Genomic DNA, 20,134 nt, shown 5'->3' with positions numbered 1-20,134 from the left:
GTCAATCAATTATCCCTCTCATTTCTAGGAGTCTATGACGTCTGAGCACTTCCAGATCATTGCACCATCGCGCATGCTTCCAGAGTTAAGGACGCTGATGCACGCTCAGAAGGCAAACTTTTAAATGTCCATAACTTTACTTCAAAGCCAAATTTCTTCAGGTGAGGCACAGTCACTGGTGATCACGGAGGACTGCATGGACACATCAAATTTGGTGCTGTACAGAGAATGAAGCTCATTTTTTGAATTATCCAGGCACTAAAAGAAGAGTAGGAAAATTTCTTGAACTGGTGAAAAGCTTGATTGCTCATGTTCCAGTCACACGGAAAACAGCTGAGAATGGCAATTTCTCAAATTTTCCAAAACCAAATTTGTTTCTTGGACTGAAAACAACCAGAAGCAGTTTCACCGCAAAGGTCAATGTTTTTAAGTGTCTGAAAACAGGGGATTAGGATAATAGTAAGAATTCTTTGCACTTCTATAGTATCTTCCTTCTCTCTCTGTTGCGCATTACACCTGTCATATATAAACAGGAGAGTCTTTCCAATGGCTCTATCTCTAGCATTAAATCTGCCATGACTAAGTCTTGTTCAGAAAGTTTTACACTTGCCCTTATTCTCCTGCCTATGGTAAATCAGTCCTTTCCCTTCTCCCACTGCTTCTCACTCTTCAGTTCTCCCTCCATGCCCTCCCCACGGCTATACACTCTCACTCAGCACCACTGAGTTTGCCTTGAAGATTCCCAATTTTTTCCCCAATCTTTTGTCTTCTTTCCAGTACAAACACACTGGAATTTCCTCACACGGTTTCTCTCTGTCACCTTCACCTCTTCCCTTTCCCTGTTCTTTTCCTCCATTCGGCTCCACAAGCGGGTTTTTTCATCTCTCACTCACACTCTGCCCCTTCCAGCCATTTCTTCTGCCAGCTGCTTTACTGGCTGTGATATCAGCTGCCACAAATTAATTGGGGCTGGACCTGGCCAGTTCTTGGATAGGAGACCTCCAGGATAAACCTAGGAATTGGTGGTGGTGGCACTCTAGCTATGAATCAATACTGCACCAACGCCCCAGCACGGGCTCAGAAAAGGCTGTGCTGCTGAAGATGCGGTCTTAGATGAGCTATAAAATGGAGATTCTGGTCTCTAATGCTCTCTGAACATCCTTGGCCAGAGTAGCATGGTTAAAGTCTGAGTCCTGGCCAAATCACTGTTCAGGTAATCCCGTCTGCTCTTTCATTTAGACACCAATGTTATTTATTTCCTGTCCTAAGGTCTTGGGCAGTGTTGCTGGGCGTATTAAATAGCTGCCATGTTCTCTTCAAGATATAAAGCCTCATGCTTCAGGACATAAGCTAGCCACTAACCCACGAGGGGGGGCAAGGCACACTTTACAGGCATATTATCTCAGAAGTGTCCACTGGGGCATTCCCTGCAGCTCCCTCTGGAGCAGCTGGTGCTGGCCACTCTCAGAGAGAGGATACGGTACCAGGCGAATCACTGGTCTGGTCCAGAAGGGCAGTTCCGATGTTCCCTCAGGTGACTGCACTTCAATAATGGGTGAAGTAATTCATAGAATCTGAGCGCCTTCAAACCGTAGAACAGTAACAATGAGCACAGGCAGAGCACTTTTCACCCCTGTCTTCACAAAGATGGGTATCATTGCTTCCATTTTACAAATGAGGAAACTCGGGGACAGAGCAGGCAAGTGACTTGCTCAAGATCACTCACTAAGGCAGCAGCAGCTCTGGATTAGAAGCCAGACCCTCTATTGCAGTGTCCTATTTATAGGACTATACTCCAGCATCTTCCTGTACTTTAGCTAGATCAATAGATTGAGAGATGGATGAAGCATTTTCAGATGAAAGGCGCTATAGGAAGCTAAGGTGGCGTTATTATTTTGCTATATCCGCACCAAGATACTTAATTGCTCACAGAACAAGAAAACAACTTGAGACTCCAAAGACTCGTTTCACATATGAATTTTGATGCCACTGAGCGTTTAAGTCATCAGTGGCTTCTTCCATTCTGTGCATTCCTCACTGGGCTGGTGGTGGGAGCGAAGACATTCCTAGTATGTCAGACAGCTACGTTGCTGGCCGTTGAAAAGTGCTCGGCTGAAACTGCTGACATGTCTCAAATTCCCTACGCGGTGTGACCGGCCCTAGCCAAGTGAGTTCAAGGAGCCATCTGGCTAGGGTTGTGACGTCCACGTGCCAGCAACCAGCCCCTCGCTCTCCGAGCTGGGATAATTGGACATTGTTCAGTCACTGAATCGCAGCTCTGTAGGGCTGCACGTTTGTCTTGTACAGATGAGCTAATGAACATGAAAACTGCCTGAGGATGGAGGGAGTCGCTCAGTGATGGCCCTTACCCCTTCCCTTCCCAGATAATAAACAGAAGGTTTGTCTGTAACCAGGACACTTAATGACACTGGGGAAGAGGAGGAGCCCCCTTCTTAATGTTTCTTATTTGAGCCCTACATGTAACAAACAACCTTCGGTTTGAGTGTGGGATTCTTCTGCGACCTTCTTCCCCTGTGAAAGTAAGGTTTCTGAACTCCCAAGTAAGGCCTCAAGCAGCCTGGAACACAACAGCATATGCTGCTGCACTTCCCACTTGATTTCTGGGGTTTGCTGTAGGATATAAATAACCCTTTGCCTTCTCCACACCCCCACCCCCGAGAACTCAAAGGGCTTAGCAAACAGGAATGAATTAATCTTCACAAGCTCCACATGCCCCCTTCTGCGAAGAACAGTCAGTCAGTATTATCAGCTGCCTCTTTTAACAGGTGGGGAAACTGAGGCACAAAGCGGCTAAAGTGATTTTTTTAAGGCACTGTGAAGGGAGTCAAGGGCACTATTAGTCTCCCCTAGGTTGCGAGTGAGTGATGTTCTTTTTATGTTCTACAGAGAGATGCTGGCAGCAGGCAAGGGCCCCCATGAATAAGAGGTTCACCTCAGGTTTTCCCCATTTCTGGCACAGATGTGTAGTGGAAAGATTATAACCAAGGGAGGACTAGGGGACAGGATGCTTTTGTGGAGATGCAAGGACCATTATTATTTGCAGAGATGGCCATGATCTACAAAGTAGTGGGATATCTGGAGCTAGGTTTCAGTTCAGGACCATGCCAGATTTTCCAAAGGCAAAAGGCAATAATTTTGAGATTGTTCTATCATCCCAAAATGCTTTAGAAACTACATAAAGAGGACTCATCCCACCCGCTTCTAGGCTGGCATGCGGCCACTCTTTAACACGGTACGGCAACACGGATCCAACTGAAACCGTTTGTAGAAAGGGAATTGAGGGATACAGAAAGTATACATGCAGATGAGAATTTGACCTGATAATCACCATACATTTCTCTACTCCTGGGAAAAAGAGAAAAACAGCATTTCCTAAGACGCTCAAGCAGTCAGGCCCTTTTTTTGTTTTACACCCTCACACCATGCTGGTGCATTCACTCTGCTGACTGAGAAGGAAGGCTGTGTCATCTACTGAATCACCAACACCACTTCCTGCAGCAGATTTCCTTGGAAGACTCCAATCCTGCTTCGGTTACATGAAAGTGCTGCGAGCACAGTTTAAGGCTGCAGGCTTATGTCTGCCATGTTTAGAAATCTAACATCCACTTAATCTTCTGCCCTATTGCAGCAGAATGACAGATGGGTATTTAACAAGGATACAATTGAGGGCTAATTGGAACTCGTCACCCTTCTCTGGGCTGATTAGATGCTTCCTCCTCTCCCTTTGAAGCAGGTTAATTAACAGTGCCAGAAACTAGGTCTCCACTAGAAACCTATCCTCACTGTGGGTATGTATAGTGCCCCAGAACGGAGCGTTACTCCAACAGTTCTAGTGACTGGGCTGGATCAGAGCTTCCCTGCTTACTCGTATTCCTGCAAGCCTAAACTGGGACCCAACATCCAAGCCATCATGAGCCCCCACGATCTTAGCTTCACAGCTCAGACCTCTCTTTCCTATGCACAGCAAAGCTCAAAGTAACAATACCGGGCAGGCTGCCACCACCAAGTCAGAAAGGAACAATGACAGACATCATATATCAAACACAGCTCTCCCGTTACTACTGTTAAACCTGCTCTGGGCACAGACACTTAATGTATTGACTTTGGCAACATGTGCATACCTTGCCGTGCCAATAGAGTTACTGAAATGGAAACAGAAGCAGCTAGGGATGGGTGAATGAACCAGTTCAGATAAAATCAGAATCCCTTGTCCCGTCCCCAAAGTCCCAAACCTTTGCCTCCAACCAAACCCCAAACCTTTCCTGAGGTTCCAAACCATTTGGTTTAACTTTTCTTTGTTTCATTCCTCTGCCCTGTTATACTTCTGGGGTCCAGCTGGGATTGAAAGGAAAAGTACTATCATATACAAGGGTGTTGCTCTGTATTTCTGGCCTGGTGAGAAGCAGGAGGTACAAGAAATTTCATGAGCGAGCCTGTTTTCATGTGCTCCCTAGCCCAGTTGGGAAGGAAGGTGTAGTTAAAGCTACTGAACACAGGAGTGAGAAGATAAAATACCCACTTGAGAGCACTAAGAGAGAGAATATAGGCAAAAGAAGAGTAATTTGGTGCAAAGTTGTTATCATCTGTGATTTTGCTTGTCCAAAGAAACCAATTTGATCCTGCTGGTTGTTTGTTTATTTCCTTCAAATTACAACACAGACCCAAGAGGTTTGGATACAAATCCAGAACCAACGATCATCCTCCCTGATCAAACCTCTGAAACTTTTGAGGTTTAACCATCATTACTACAAAGCAACCCAAAAAGGAGGAGGTTCAAAAAGGAAACCAGTGGAGGCGTCACACGAGAATCAGAGTCTCCCACATCTTAACAAACTTGCTCTGCCAGACTCTTGTGGTGCAAGCCAACAAGAAGATACTTAAACTTAATAGCACTCACTGCCAGAGACAGCACATGTGAACCATTATTGTTCTGAAACACAGATAGGCTCAAGCTGCCCAATTCAGATCCAGATTTCCAAACACCCACCGTCTAACGTTTTAGGGGTGCTCAGAACAGTGGTTTTGGTTAAGCCCGTTAGAAAGACAGGAATGCTGATCTGGATCTCAGGTCAGGTTTTGAAGACCTCCTTATTTAAAAAAAAAATAGCACTACGGTATCAATCCCAAACAATATACAGTATTGATATGGCAGCGTTTGGGGCAATCACTGTGGTATTTTTTTAAACAAGGATTGGATCCGAGAGTTTGGTTGGGGCTTATGTCTAATGGCCTGCTTTTACCAAAATCAGAAACAAGTCAGGGGACCCAATTACAATATGACTGTCCCCTATCCATTTGGACCATCCAGGTTTCTAACCCAGTTTCAGGGACCCATGGCATGCCATCATTTAGCTGTATCACAAATCATGTCCCAAAACCGTTATTATTGGGAGAATGTAGATTAGGGCCTAAAATGTAGCGTTTGGGAGGGTTTTTTTTTTAACTGTTCTGTATTTGTAGAAACAAACGGACTCCTGTTCCTAATGATAAATCTTTGAGCTGTTCCTGGACTTGGGGAGCAGATGGGAGAACAGCAACCCTGATCAGCTGCTCGGGCAGAATTCCAAGCACCACATTCCAGAATTCAAGCAGAATTCCAGCTGAGAATCCAGCAGGAGCAGGACGTGCACGCCCCAGCCTCCTGCCCATTCCTCACTCCAGAGAGGGGAGTGTAACAAAGCCTTTGTGAAAGAGTCTGGGTATGAGTCTCATGTCAGGTGCTGGTACACATGGGATTGTTTTACAGCAAGGCACACGGACCAAGAATCATAAGTGGGGAGAGGAGGGGCGGCTTCGCGGGCACCATGCATTGCCGCCCCAGAATTGTATTTGTAAGCTTTTATTTAGGCAAAGATCCTGCCCGGATTTCATAACAGGTCACATGTCTGTGAGTTAAGAAAGCACCCATTTGTTTTTTGTTCCAGATTGGCAGCAGTGGGACTGCAGAACTCACTGTGACACAGAGGCGCTAACTGCAGCGCCATCGGACTCTCAGCACTGGTGTGGTCTGAAGCTCTCGTTAACCAAACACCGAATCCCCCTGCTTTCCTGTTTAGTTACAAACTCAGAGTCCGACCCTAGGTTTGCAAACCTGGCCTGAATTTCGAGCAAACCTGGGGCCAATTTACAATAGGAATTGTCTCACACATACACTTAGTAATAATAATACACTAAGCTACTTCTGACAGTGTCTGCACACTGCCTATAAGTGTTCCTGAATTAGGGCACTGTTTGGAGCTTGTGCTATGGAGCTGAGACACAAAGCATTAACTGCTGGTGGCAGGGGGAAGATACAGGTTGGACACCTACTAAAGACAAGGGTGTTTTCTCCAAATAAAGTTTCATTTTTTCTCCTCACCCAGTGACTATTATTGAGGCATGGGTTCCCTTCTCCCCTCTGCAATCAGTACAGTAGCCTCTGTGTTATTTGACACTACATTCAATTTTTGCTACAATGTCCTCTGACTAGGTCAGTCTTTGATGGCTGTAGATTTGTGTGTTGACAATGTATAACTGGACTGCAGAAGTTGTCAAGGGAGAAGTTGAAGGTTTGGCAGCAGGATGGAGGACAGTTGGGGCTTTTGGTATGGGGAAGGCCTGTTTGGGATTGTAGAACAGATATGTTAGCTAGACATTTCTCCCCAATGATCAGCAGTGAACCAATTAGCAATGTTTACATTTATGTTATCTTTAGGTTTCAGAGTTAACACCCCAAATAAGATGAATCAAGCAGCTCACTCCTCTGTTAAAGATATTGTTTCAGGCAAGCTGCTGACTCAGCTAGACATCACTGCATCACTCACCCTCAACTCATATTTTCAAGATGTACTTCACAATTAAAGGGATTACAATTTTTTTTTAAATGAGAACTGAGATACTGAAGCAAAAATCCATGGCATAGTGTATACTCTCCAGCAAATATGGTGGCTGTAGAATTGCAAAATATACATAAGGCCCTACTTACAGATTAACCTTTCAGGTATTGTGTCTGAATCATGACAGCTCCAGACTAGAGCTGGGCCTGAACCAAAACCTGGGATCCAAAAACTCCTGAAATCTGGGAAAAGTCAAATCTACGTAAGAGCACTGCAGCATCTCTACTTCAGCTGTTGCCTTTGTATCATGCTAGCATCTCACCCTGTAAAGATATCTCCCTGTGCCTTTTAGAGCTGTGAAATCCTGTATATTGCAGCCCCCACCAATTTGTGACCAAGTCTAGATAAAATGTGCTGTTACCAATAAAGAGAAAATGTTTGCTCATTCAGAATGTGTCTTCTGTAAAATCTAGTTCAGATTACGCAGCCAGAACATGTGATTCATGCTATTTGCAAGGGAAATGCAGGATCAAAGCAGAGTGAGGCATGCAAACTACATGAGTTCCTCATGCAGTGTTTGCTAAGGTAAATGTAAAGCAGGATGCAGCCTGGATCCAGAATATGTGAGTCACGCAAGAGTTAGTCAGGGAAATGTAGATACAAAGCAAAGAAGGCTATGATTGCAACACACATGTTCAACTGCAGTTACACCAAGCCACAGGGATATGAAAACCCAGCTCCTAGAAATCAACAAACAGACTGAGGAAGTAATACAAACAACACGCAAAACAAGGAAGAACAGCAAAGTAACAAAAGCAAACAGACAGCTTCTGTTCCCATTGTTTCCAATGTTAACACCCAGCTCAGATTCACCATTCTTGTTGCTTTCACGCCGCTGCCATAAAGGTTGATGTCAGGGACCCATGATATGATGCACTGCTAGTGCAAGTGGGTGCAGGCAAAGCAACCTGGGGATTATTACAAATTCACACACACTATCCATTGTGGATGCACACATCTATGTAGGAGTCCACAGAAGCGCCCCTTGCACCGTGCAGAGTCAAGTGCTCCATGATACCATCCCTATTCTCCCTCCATACACCAGTATGTTCCCTGTAGTTCATATATTCATAAAAACGGCCATACTGGGTCAGACCAATGGTCCATCTAGCCCAGTATCCTGTCTTCCGACAGTGACCAATGCCAGGTGCTTCAGAGGGAGTGAATAGAACAGGTCATCATTAAGCGATCCATCCCATCCCACTCCCAACTTCTGGCAAACAGCAATCCCTGCCCATTGGGCTAAAAGCCATTGATGGACCTATCCTCCATGAACTTCTCTAGTTCTTTTTTGAACTAGTTTTGTCCTTCACAACATCCTCTGGCAAGGAGTTCCACAGGTTGACTGTGCGTTGTGTGAAGAAATACTTCCCTTTGTTCATTTTAAACCTGCTGCCTACTAATTTCATTTCATGACCCCTAGTTCTTGTGTTGTGAGAAGGAATAAATAACACTTCCTTATTTACTTTCTCCGTATCAGTCATGATTTTATAAATCTCTATCAGGTCCCCCCTTATCCCATATCAACCTTTGACTCCCTATGCAGCAATTATCATCTTTCAAAAAACATCCCCCCCGTTTGCCCTTTGGTCCCACTCTCACCAGGAAGGGTTCAAGTTACTAATCCATTCCTCAAACAGTCAAATCACAGCACCTTGCAACTGACTCCAGTTCTCGGAGTCTGCAGTCTCCGCCCACCACAAGACCATGGATACACACACCTGAGGAGATACTGCATACATACATACACCTACATACACACTGAGACAACAGCCTGCAACATGTTCCACACAGCACAATGAATGAATTTGCTTTCGTATTCTGGCGACGTGCATTTTAATATGTTCTCCAGCTGGTACCCAGCAAAGGAGATAGCTTAAAAGCCTGAACCTCAAGGTTGAAATTCTTGGCACTGCACGTTCAAATCACAGCGGGGTGAATCTACTCTTTCATCCTTCTGCAGTAGAGAAGATGTGCATTGGGCCTTTCCCATGAGTCCTTAAGATGTTTCCTCTTATCTCCTTTGCATGGGCATTAATGATTCTCAGTACTTTTCATAAAAGTGAAAGTTTGTGCATGCATTCTTACACACAAACATAGGCCTGTGAGTTCATACTCATAAAGGCAAACAAACACCCATGTACACACAATCGTTTGCAGATAAACATGCCTAAAAAGACACAGACCCCAGTGCACAAAAATATATCTTCGTGAACATACAAACACAAACTAGCTGACACAGACCTACTGGATATAATCACACCCATATGCCCCTGTGCACCGATACTCCCACGTGAGCATGCAAATACATTTGCACACACAGAACAATGCATTACAACATACCTCTCAAACAAGTGAACATACACATGTGCAAAGATACACACAACATATGCATGCATGCACACACACACGTTCATCCACGTTAGCAAGGCACACAGACATATAAATATATGCAGCCGCACACATAAGCGTGCACAAGCAAAGCCACGTCGCCTGGAGAAGTCAGCTTCACATCTGCCTGGCAGGTTTCAGACTTGGCTCCAACTGGAGCATCTCCTTAGAGCAAATCACATGCTGCCTACGAAGTAGGTCTCCTGGCTCATCAGCACAAAGGGCAGCAGTGTGACTGTAAAATAAATGGCATACAATTCATGTTTCCCTAGCACATGGTCCTGATGGCTGATCTGGTGACAAAATTCTGTTCCAGAATCAGGCGTCAGTGACTGGAGAACTGGATAGGGCTTTGTGCTTTCTTTCTTTTGTGCAAAGTATTTAGTATTTAATTATTATTACTTTACCTCCTTTCAAAAATACTGATGGTATCCTACAGTAATGCTTTGAAACATTACAATTCACAATAGCACAACTGCAGTGCTTTGGGACAGCTATTACTGTCCAAAATCGCAGTATTTTTTATTAGGGCCCTACCACTAAATGGGCCCTATTTAAATGCTCACTCAATGCAGTCATCCGAAGGCTTCTTCTATAGGCACAGTGAGTGTGAAAAGATGGGTGCTGAGGGAGGAATGTTGGAAGGGTGTGACTGGTTTTGGCAGAGAGGGTACGGGAGATGATGGGGACTGGGAATGGAAAGATGGTGGGTACTGGAGGATGGATACTGGAGACCTTGTGATTGGAGGAGGATTTATATTGGTAGAGCAATGACAGGCATTGGGGAGAGATTTTTAGGGTTGTATGATGGGATTGGGGAGAGCAATGAGGGATGAGTAATGGGGACAGGACTACTGGCTATGGCGAAAGCAGGTGATGCGTACTGGGAGACTGGAAAGGAGATCCATATTGAGGAAGTGGGTATTGGAAAGGGCAGGGGAGGGATATTAAGGAAGGGTGTTGGTGGGGTGATAAATACTGAGGACATAGGGAATGGCATTGCAGAGCCATCCCCACTCCCATGTCCTGGTGGGATAAGCATCCTCATCCGGTGCTTAATTTGTGCCAGGGCTGAGCCCTGGCACCTCTAGGCTTGGCAGTTCATAGCCCCAGCACCTCTGGGCTTGGCACGTCAGTTCTGAAAGTAAAACAATTGCTCGAGCCCCAGCACCTCTTTCATTACAAATTAAGCACCGTCCTCATCCTTTATTTGCATCCTTTCCATGCCTAGTTCGAGTTCTTAGATTCATAGATTCCAAGGCCAGAAGAGACCCTTGTGATCATCAAGGATAAGATTATGTCACGGAGATCACGGATTCCAGGACTTCCAGAGACCTCCGGGACATTTTCTGCTTCAGCCTTGGGGTTGTGGGGCCAAAGCTGTCAGCCACTTGGGGGTCCTGGAGTTCCGAGCCGCCATGGGCAGCGGGCGGCACCTGCAGCTCTCAGCCACTGCAGTCGGCGGGGAAGCCTACAGCTCCCAGCCGCTGGCCCCACAGCTCCGCACCACCACGGGCAGCAGGTCCTGGACATCCCTCCCCACAGCAGGACTCAGGCTCTCATCTCCCCCATCAGCCTCATTTTGTCAGAGTTATTTTTAGTAAAAGTCAGGGAAGGTCACGGGCTTCTGTGAATTTTTGTTTATTGCCCCTGACCTGTCTCTGACTTTTACTAAAAATAACCGTGACTTTCTTAACCTTAGTGATCATCTGGTCTGACCTCCTCTACAACACAGCCCATAGAACTTTCCCAAAATAACTCCTAGAGCGGATCTTTTAGAGAAACATCCAATCTTGATTTCAAAATGGTCAGTGATGGAGAATGCACAATGACCCCTGGTAAATTGTTCCAATGATTAATTACCCTCACTGTCACAAATACACAGCTTATTTCCAGTCTGAATTTATCTAACTTCAGCTTCAAGCCATTGGTTCGCGTTATAGCTTTCTCTGCTATATTGAAGAGCCCATTATCAAATATTTGTTCCCCATGCAGATACTCACAGACTGTAATCAAGTCACCCCTTTATCTTCTTTTTGTTTAACTAAATGGATTGAGTTCCTTGAGTCTATCACTGTAAGGCAGGTTTTCTAATCCTTTAATCATTCTTATGACTCTTCTCTGAATCCTCTCCAATTTATCATCATCCCTCTTGAATTGTGGGCACCAGAACTAGACACATTATTCCAGCAGTGGTCACACTAGTGGCAAATGCATACCTCTCTACTACTAAAATAACCTCTCTACTCCTACTAGTGTTTCCTCTGTTTATGCATCCCTGGTTTCTCATTAGCTCTTTTTGTCACAGTGTTCATCTAGCGCCCAGCAGTTGATTATCCACCATGACCCCCAAATCCTCTTCCGAGTCACAGCTTCCCAGGATAGGGACTCTATCCCGTAAGTATGGCCTACATTCTTTGCTCCAAAATGCCTACATTTACATTTAGCCGTACTAAATCACATATTGTTTGCTTGCGCCCAGTTTACCAAGTGACCCAGATCACTCTCAGACAGTGACCTCTTCATTATTTACCAGTCCCCCCCAATCTTTGTGTCATCTGCAAACTTTATCAAACATTTCATGTTTTAGATCATTAATAAAAATGTTAAATCATGTAAGGCCAAGAACCCTTCCCTGCAGGACTCCATTGGAAACAGACCCACATGATGATGATTTCCCATTTACAGTTACATTTTGAGGCCTATAAGTTAGCCATCTTTTAATACATATAATGTATGAAATGTTAACTTTACATCATTCTAGTTTTTTTAATCAAAACGTTGTGTGATACCAAGGTAAGCGCCTTACAAAAGTCTAAATATGTTACATTAACACTATTACCCTTATCAGCCAACCTTATATTTTCATTTAAAAAAAGGTATCAAGCTAGTTTGACAGATTAATTTTCCATAAACCCATGTTGATTTACATTAATTACATTACCCTCCTTTAATTCTTGATTAATCAAGTCCTGTATCAGCCACTCCATTATCTTGCCCAGGATCGATGTCAGACTCATAGGCCTATAGTTACCCGGGTCATCCCTTTTACCTGTTTTTAAATTGGCACAACATTAGCTTTCTCATAGTCTTCTGGAAGCACTGTTCAGTGCCCCAAGACTTATTGAAAATCAACATTATCAGTCCAGCAAGCTCCTCAGCCAACTCTTTTAAAACTCTTACACATAAGCTATCTGGACCTGCTGTTTTAAAAACAGCAAACTTCAGTAGCTTCTGTTTAACATCCTCGAGAGATGCTAGTGAAATGGAAAGAGTGTTTTTATAAACATATGATGAGGCTACATCCTTGTTTTTTCCACAAATATAGAACAGAAATATGTATTGAACACGTCTGCCTTTTCTGCATTATTGATAATTCCACCATTTCCATCTAGTAATGAACCAATATCATTCTCAGCATTCTTTTTCTTCCTATTATATTTTAAAAACTCCTTCTGATTGTCCTTAACTCTATTGGTCATAGATTTCTCCTTGTATCCCTTTGCTGCCCTCACGAATTTTCTACAAATTCCTAACTTCTGATGTATATGCATTACTATTAACTTCCCCTTTCTTCCACTTGTTATATATTATTTTTTAATTTTTGTATAGATACCTTCACTTCCCCTTTAAATCAACTCAGTTTTTTAACCCAGCATGGCCTTCTTCCTCAACTGTGGGATTGTGGCTTTTTGGGCAACTAGTAAAGTCCTCTTAAATGATTCCCATTTATCATTCACACTTGTCTGATTAAATTCTTCCTCCCAGCGGATTTGGCTCATAATTGTTTTCAGCTTTATGAAATTGGCCCTATAAAAGCACCAAGTATAGATAATATTGGTCTGGACCTTATTCTGCTTACAAATTATAAATGTGATCAATTCCTGATCACTTGTACATAAGCTGCCATTAATTCTTAGTTCTGTTTTCAGTTCCTCTTTACCCGTTAGGACAAGATCTAATATAGGATTTCCCCATGTTGGTGCAACACTTTTTGAGTTAAGAAATTGTCATCTATAAAGTTTAGAAATTCCAGGGAAGTTTTAGTACTGGCAGTACTAATCATAGGACTGGAAGGGACCTCGAGAGGTCTTCTAGTCCAGTCCCCTGCACTCAAGACAGGACCAAGCATTATCTAGACCATCCTTGACCAATGTCTGCTCAACCTGCTCTTAAAAATCTCCAATGATGGAGATTCCACCACTTCCTTAGGCAATGTATTCCAGTGCTTAACCACCCTGACAGCTAGGAAGTTTTTCCTAACATCCAACCTAAACCGCCATAACTGCAATTTAAGCCCATTTTCTCTCGTCCTATCCTCAGAGATTAAGAACAACTTTTCTCCCTCCTCCTTGTAACAACTTTTATGTACTTGAAAACTACTATCATGTTGCCCCCCCCCCCCCCCCCCCCCAGTCTTCTCTTCTTCAGACTAAACAAACTCAGTTTTTTCAATTTTCTCTCACAGGTCATGTTTTCTAGACCTTTAATCATTGTTGTTACTCTTCTCTGGACTTTCTCCAAGTTGTCCACAACTTTCCTGAAATGTGGCACCCAGAACTGGACACAATACTCCAGCTGACACCTTATCAGCAGGGAGGAGAGGAGAAGAATGACTTCTCCTGTCTTGCTTACAACACTCCTAACTAATACATCCCAGAATGACGTTTGCTTTTCTTGCAACAGTGTTACACTGTTGACCCCTAGATCCCTTTCCGCAGTACTCCTTCCTGGTCATTTCCCCTTTTGTATGTGTGCAGCTGATTGTTCCTTCCTAAGTGGAGGACTTTGCATTTGTCTTTATTGAATTTCATCCTATTTTCTTCAGACCATTTCGAATTTTAATCTGGTCCTCCGAAACACTTGCAACTCTTCCCACAAACTTGATAAGTGTGCTCTCTGTGCCATTATCTAAATCACTGATGAAGCATAAGACCTCCAGCATATGTCATTCAAAATGAAGTCTCCATGATCATCCAGGGTTTTTTTCCTAACACACTGGGTTGAATTAGGACACAGGCATTTTATATGTGTCTGGTGTCCCGTAGCAGAGTCAGGTGATTATGTCAGAATCACAGATTTCATTTTATTTCAAGTAAATCTTCAGCCCTCACGGTTATATAGAAAAGACTGAAAATGTGATCTGAGTGTGACCACTGCAGCAACATCTGCCTGAGTCTGCAGACAGCCTGAGACAATAGCTGTGGGAGGTGCAAACAGCCCCATTAAACTCAGTGGGGAGTTAGTGCCCAGACCCACAGCTCTAGGAGGCTGTGTGTAGCAGGATAAGGGGCAGTGGGCTTCACACACCCAAGCAGATACATCTGGCTGTGAGGGTATATCCCAGGGAGCCCTCTTCTGCCATCCTTGTCTCTCCAAGAGAAGAAACCCATGTTGCTGCCTCTGCTGCTCTTCCAAGGGGAGGGGACACCCTACTGCTACTCTCGGGGAGGGAGGACCCCATGCCACTGCCCTTCTCTCTCTGGGAAAGGAGGATACTCCCCTGCCACTGTCACGTCAGGGGAGGGCTGTGCCACAGTGAAGAAGAGGGGCTTCTGGGGCAGAACTACAAAGGGCACCATGTCATAGTGTGCTTAGGGCACTGGACTGCCCTACTCCAACCCTGCTCTGGCCCATCTCCCGCTCACCCTGCCCGCTCTGGACAGCCCCCTCTGGGGCAGGCCCTGCTCACCTTGGCCCACGCCCAACACCCACCACGACTAAACTCGATAGTTGTCTCCCCGCAGTTCCGTTCTCACCAGAATACTATTCCTGGGCGTGCGAGAGGGTGAGCAGAGTGTCACTTCTGCAGCACTCACAGAAACACTGACCCTTTTTTCCTTTCCAGAGGACACCGCCATCAGGCCCCTCCTGGAGAGAAGGAGCCTCAACTGCTAAGCACAAGAGGCTGTTTGTTTCAAAGGCCGTTAACAAAGCAGCTCCACTTTTTCAGCCCGAGAACAAAGCCAATAACTGGAGTCAAACAAAGGCATTTAAAGAGCTGTGGGTGCTACAGGCAAAGGACTTCAGCCATTGAGGGAACTGCAGAGAGTGGGTGGGGGGCGGTAGGGGGGAAAAGTTGAGGTCACTGCATCCCAATCAGACAGCATCATGCAGGAAACAGATGTGCAACAAACCACAGAAGGGTACAGCGGCAGTAGACAAGCTGGGACACAGAGCTGCTGCTGCAGTCTAGGAACAAGGGGTTTATCTGGGCTTTTCTGTTTGTTTTTTTTTAAAAGAGAGAGTTTCTGCTTCTCCCACTTGTAGAGAAAAGCTTGACAACGTGAACTGAGTGCATCCCAAAGGCTCAGAAACCAGGAGGCAAAGAAAAACAAAAAACATGTTTGTTATTTTAGAAAATCTCATGAATTTTAAACCAATCTGGTGATTTTGGGGGGGCCTGACTCATTATTATTGAATGCTTGGGACTGGCCAAACTGAGTTACCCCCACAAAAGGTACAACCCCCTTTCTCCTGCCCTCCATTCAACTAACACGCTTCAGTTCTGCTCCAGAGGGATCACCTCTAAGGGTAAGAGGCAAGTTCAGATTTCCAACAAGGAAGCCAGTGAGGGTCAGTTGCGGTGATGACAGGAACTGGATTGAGACCCGGCAAAGGCATTTCACACAAGCCACTAACCAGCCATCAGACAAGCAACAACTTTCAGCCTCTGCTAACCCAGGGTGGATTTGAAAAATCATCCAAGAAGTGAAAGGTTATGTGTCCCATTATCAATGCCCTGGGCCATCCATTGTACCTGCTAACATATTTTGACTATCCACCCCTATTTAATAATGACACGTTGTACTTCTACACTAACTTTCATCCTATGATCTTAAAGCACTTTACAAGAATTTGTTAATTAAGCCTTAGGTACAGTAGGTAAGGAATGAAGAAGAATCTTTTCACCCACCCGTAAAATACAGCCATCTCTGGGGTGGAACGTGGTAACTGTTTAACAGTTAAAGACAAAAAAACTACAGAAGTAGAAAAGTTAATACCTTAGGCAGAATATAATTCTCTCCACTGGAATTTGGCAAGCAAACCAGGACTAAAGCCTTTATAAAAAAAAACACCACAAGTTCTGAAATGAATTGACCACAAGCATTCAGGAGCTCAGCTTTATATCTCAACTGAAAAGAAGCACCCCAGGATTTGAGGACTTCAGTAACTCAGTCAGAGGTTAGGGGTCTATTACAGGAGGGGGTGGGCAAGGGTCTGTGGCCTGTAATGTAATGATCAGACTAGATGATCCCAACGGTCCCTTCTGTCGTTAAAGTCTATGAGCACAGCACCCCCAAACAGCATGCTGAGTTCATGATTACGTACTGACTCAGAGGGAAGAAAGCCGTAAAGAAACGCCAGCACTACATCCTGCAGCACCCAGCTGTTCCTCAGATATCTCCCTCCCAAGCACAGAGCGGGTCTGACACTCACTAGTTTATGAGAACTTGTGGAACCACCGCACAAGGCAGCTTTGGAAGCTGGGATAAAGCCGCTCTGTGCATGAAGGAGAACCAGTTTGACTTGGCTCCAGTCCCTTCTACACCCTTGCAGGCTATTCCAGTTAATCCTTCTGAGTGCATTTGAAAATCTGCTTTCACAAGTTCCACATGAGAAAATCTTTTCTGGACATTAAAGTGCTCGATCCCCATGTCATGACTACCAGCCGCTCTGAACCGGTACCTCAGGCTGATATTGCTTCTGAATAGGCAATAGCTAGAGCCAGCATCAATCCCCCACAAACTCATTCACACCCCCAAGGATCCTGCCTGCTCAGGAGAGAAAGTTATCTCCTATTACCTCTACAAAGCCCTTGCCTGCAGGGATATTGGCTTGTCCCTGCAGCCAGTTGATTTTTGGATAAATTGTCCCACTGACAATCATCTTCCATGCCTTAGCCGCCCTTTGAATTTCATCTCATAGCTCCAATTAGAGGAGAGCTGCAGGCTTGTAAACACATCAATGCCATTTGGCCCCTTCATTGCCCTCACAGTCCCTCTGATAGATCTGGTTTCATGATTATTGATCCTCAATGCACTTCTAACAGAGGAATCAATGCTCCCACTTCACTTCCATCCTCCCCATCCCTCTGATTTAACTTCTATCTTATGATCTAACTCATACCCTCCTAAATGAATATATAACAACTGAGTCTTTCATTTCTCGATCATACTGCACTGGGGAATGTGACGCGCTATTCAGCCATAACACAGTATTATATACGGGAAAGGAACATCACATTTTCCCACATTGCTCCTCAAGACAGACCGTGTACGTAGGTAGAATTGTGAACCATCCTACAAATGAGACCTAAGACAAGATCCTCACCACTCATTGTCTTTAAAAAAATCCACTGCTAGTCCTGCTGTCCTCGCCTAATATCAACTGGGATAAGTCTGTTCTTCCCCTCTAAATTGCCTCAGCAGTTTCAACTGGACATGTGATTTTGTTCCTTCCTATCCTAAACCATTGTGCAGAGTTGCTGTGAACTGCTAGAAAAGCTCCTCACCAGAGGTGGCTGCTGTGGTGATGGGTGGAATTCAGTGGCAAATGTAATTCATGCATCAGTGGGTTATGTTTGCAAAATGATGTCAGTGTGTTACATTTGTTTTAAAATGTGTTTTATCTGTTTGCTGCTTGGATCTTTGGGGATTAAGGCACTGTATACATGGAAGATATTGTAAGTACTTAATATTACTGCTGATTTACACTGTAAAGTGTGTCTTTTGCAGTAACCAGAGAGATGCACATGTGTATATGAATATCGGACACTTATATATACGTGCATCTTACCTGTGTGATGGAAAAGACATTAGATAATCTAGTCCAGTGGTTCTCAACCAGGGGTACGAGTACCCCTGGGGACACACAGAGTTCTTCCAAGGGGGAACATCAACTCATCTAGATCAGTGTTTCTTAACGGGGGAGGAGGGGACTGGTGTGGGGTGGGTTGCAAGTACAGGGCTGGTGTTAGAGGTTAACAAGCAGGGCTGTTGCCCTGGGCCCCACAACACAAGGGGCCATCTGAAGTTAAGTTACATGCTTCAGCCCTGGGCAGAGGGGCTCAGGTTTCAGACTCCGGAAAGGGGTACAGGAGTCTGGAAAGGTTGAGAACCACTGATCTAGCTCGTCTCTCTGCCAAGGCTGGGCTTGTTCCCTACAGCACAGCCTTAATCATCCTCAGCATCATCCTCCTCCAGTGAAAGGCCACGGAGCTTTGTCACTCCGCGTCCCTGCCTCTGGGGAGAGTAACTCGGCGCAGAGCAGGACGTTCACTCAGACGGGGGGTGGAGGCAGAGGCACATTGACTCTTTCCCCACCTACTCCGCGAGCAGGAACGCTGCCAGTGGGTGTCTCAGCTGCTTCTCCCCTCCCCTCTTGTAAGGAATCTGCTCTTTTCCGCTCCTCGTCCCCACCCAGCCGTTTCAAACACCAAAGCCCTCTGACCTCGCCGCGGCCGCCTCCAGTCTGCACCCCCCGATCCGCTGCTCGGGCAGCCCGGGAGGGGGGGCGGCGAGAGGCGGAGCAGGCAAAGGATGTGGAGACAGTCACTCCGCCGTCTCTTCTCCCCCCCCCCCCCAACATCCGCACACGTCCCTCCTCCGTCCCCCCCGCCCCGGCCCGGCCCGGCCCAGCGACCGGAGGAGGGGATGGGGGGGGGGAGCCGTGCGGGACCACAAGGGAGCGGCAGAGGCGGCATTCCCGGGGCGGGGTGCTCCGGACAGACGGCGCCGAGTCAGTCCGTGCGCCTCCATCCCCCCGCGGGCTGGGGAGATCGATCGGGCGCCGGGCAGGAGCGCAGACACACCCCGGCTCCCCGCCCGGCTCCCGGCCCATTCATTGCGAGCGGCGCAGCCCTGGCCCTGGCCCGGGACCCCTCCCCCGCTTACCATCCTGCCCGCAGCTCTCCAGGTGCTCGGCCAGGTCGCAGCCGAAGGCGCCCGCCGCGGCTCCCTTCCTCTTCGGCTTCGGCTTCGCTGCCTTGTTCTTCATGAGTTAGGCATGGGGGGGTCGGGGGGGGGGGAGGAGGAGGCTCTCTCCAGCCGCAGCGATCAGCCGGCACGGGCCCCCCCCCGGCAGCGGCGGCGGCGGCTCAGGGCGAGAGGCGGCTCCCGCGCATAGCCCGGGCCCGGCGCGGGTCTCATCAGCCGGGCGCCGGCGGAGCTCGGACGGACGGACGGACGGACTCGGGAGTTCGTGTCCCGGGGCCACTCCGCCAGCGAAACAAAAAACAAAAAAAAAAAACTCCCCCCGCTGGCCCCGCCGCCTGGTTGCTCTGCGCCGGCCGGGGGAAGACGGAGCCGCACCCCGGGCACAGGCCGAGCCAGCCCCGCTCTGCAGCGCGCACGGAGCCCGCTTCCTGCCCTGGCTCCGGCTGCCGCCTTCTTTCCCCCTCCCCGCTCGCTCCGCCGAGGCGGGGACGCCCCCCGCCCCGGCCAGGAAAGGCTGGCTGGAAGGAAGGAAGTTGGCCCGGGAGGGGGCGGCAGGGCTGCGGCAGGGGGGGTGGGGGGGTGTGTGCTGGAGAGAGCAGCCTGCCGGATAACGGGCCGGCCGGACGCAGGAGCCGCTCCCAGGCCAGGCGCTGCCTGCCGGGCCAGGCGAGCGCTCCGCTCCCGGCAGGAGGCGAGAGCAGAAATGGCTCCGGTTGATCCCTCCGGCCGGGGACATCTCCAGGCCGGGACGCTTCCCCTCTGCCCGCCTCTCCCCGCGTCGCTAAGAGCCAGCCGCTCCAGCTCCCTCCCAGAGAGCAGAAACATTTGCTGTTGGGTTCCTAAAGCCCCTGCCTGTCCGAGTCCATTGCCTGGGAAGAGGCTCCCTCTCGGGCTTCCCCGGTGAAGGGG

At 46.9% G+C, this 20,134-nt stretch overlaps 1 protein-coding gene across 2 annotated transcripts in view; it reads right to left on the bottom strand.

Moving 5' to 3' along the window:
- The window catches only part of ARHGAP31 (Rho GTPase activating protein 31), a 67,683-nt gene extending 47,864 nt beyond the window's left edge, over nt 1-19,819 (bottom strand). For both annotated transcript variants that reach the window (XM_067546046.1, XM_067546048.1), the window contains exon 1: nt 19,184-19,819. In XM_067546046.1, coding sequence (XP_067402147.1) covers nt 19,184-19,286 — 103 coding nt within the window. In that variant the 5' untranslated portion in view covers nt 19,287-19,819. The remainder of the gene's footprint in view (nt 1-19,183) is intronic.
- Between the last annotated feature and the right edge of the window lie 315 nt (nt 19,820-20,134).

Source organism: Emydura macquarii, unplaced genomic scaffold (assembly GCF_026122565.2).
Source record: "Emydura macquarii macquarii isolate MOO-44397 ecotype Brisbane River unplaced genomic scaffold, CSIRO-AGI_Emac_v2 contig_1119, whole genome shotgun sequence".
Taxonomy (NCBI): Eukaryota; Metazoa; Chordata; order Testudines; family Chelidae; genus Emydura; species Emydura macquarii.
Note: the sequence above shows the minus strand (reverse complement) of the source record. Positions and strands in the feature narration are given on the sequence as shown.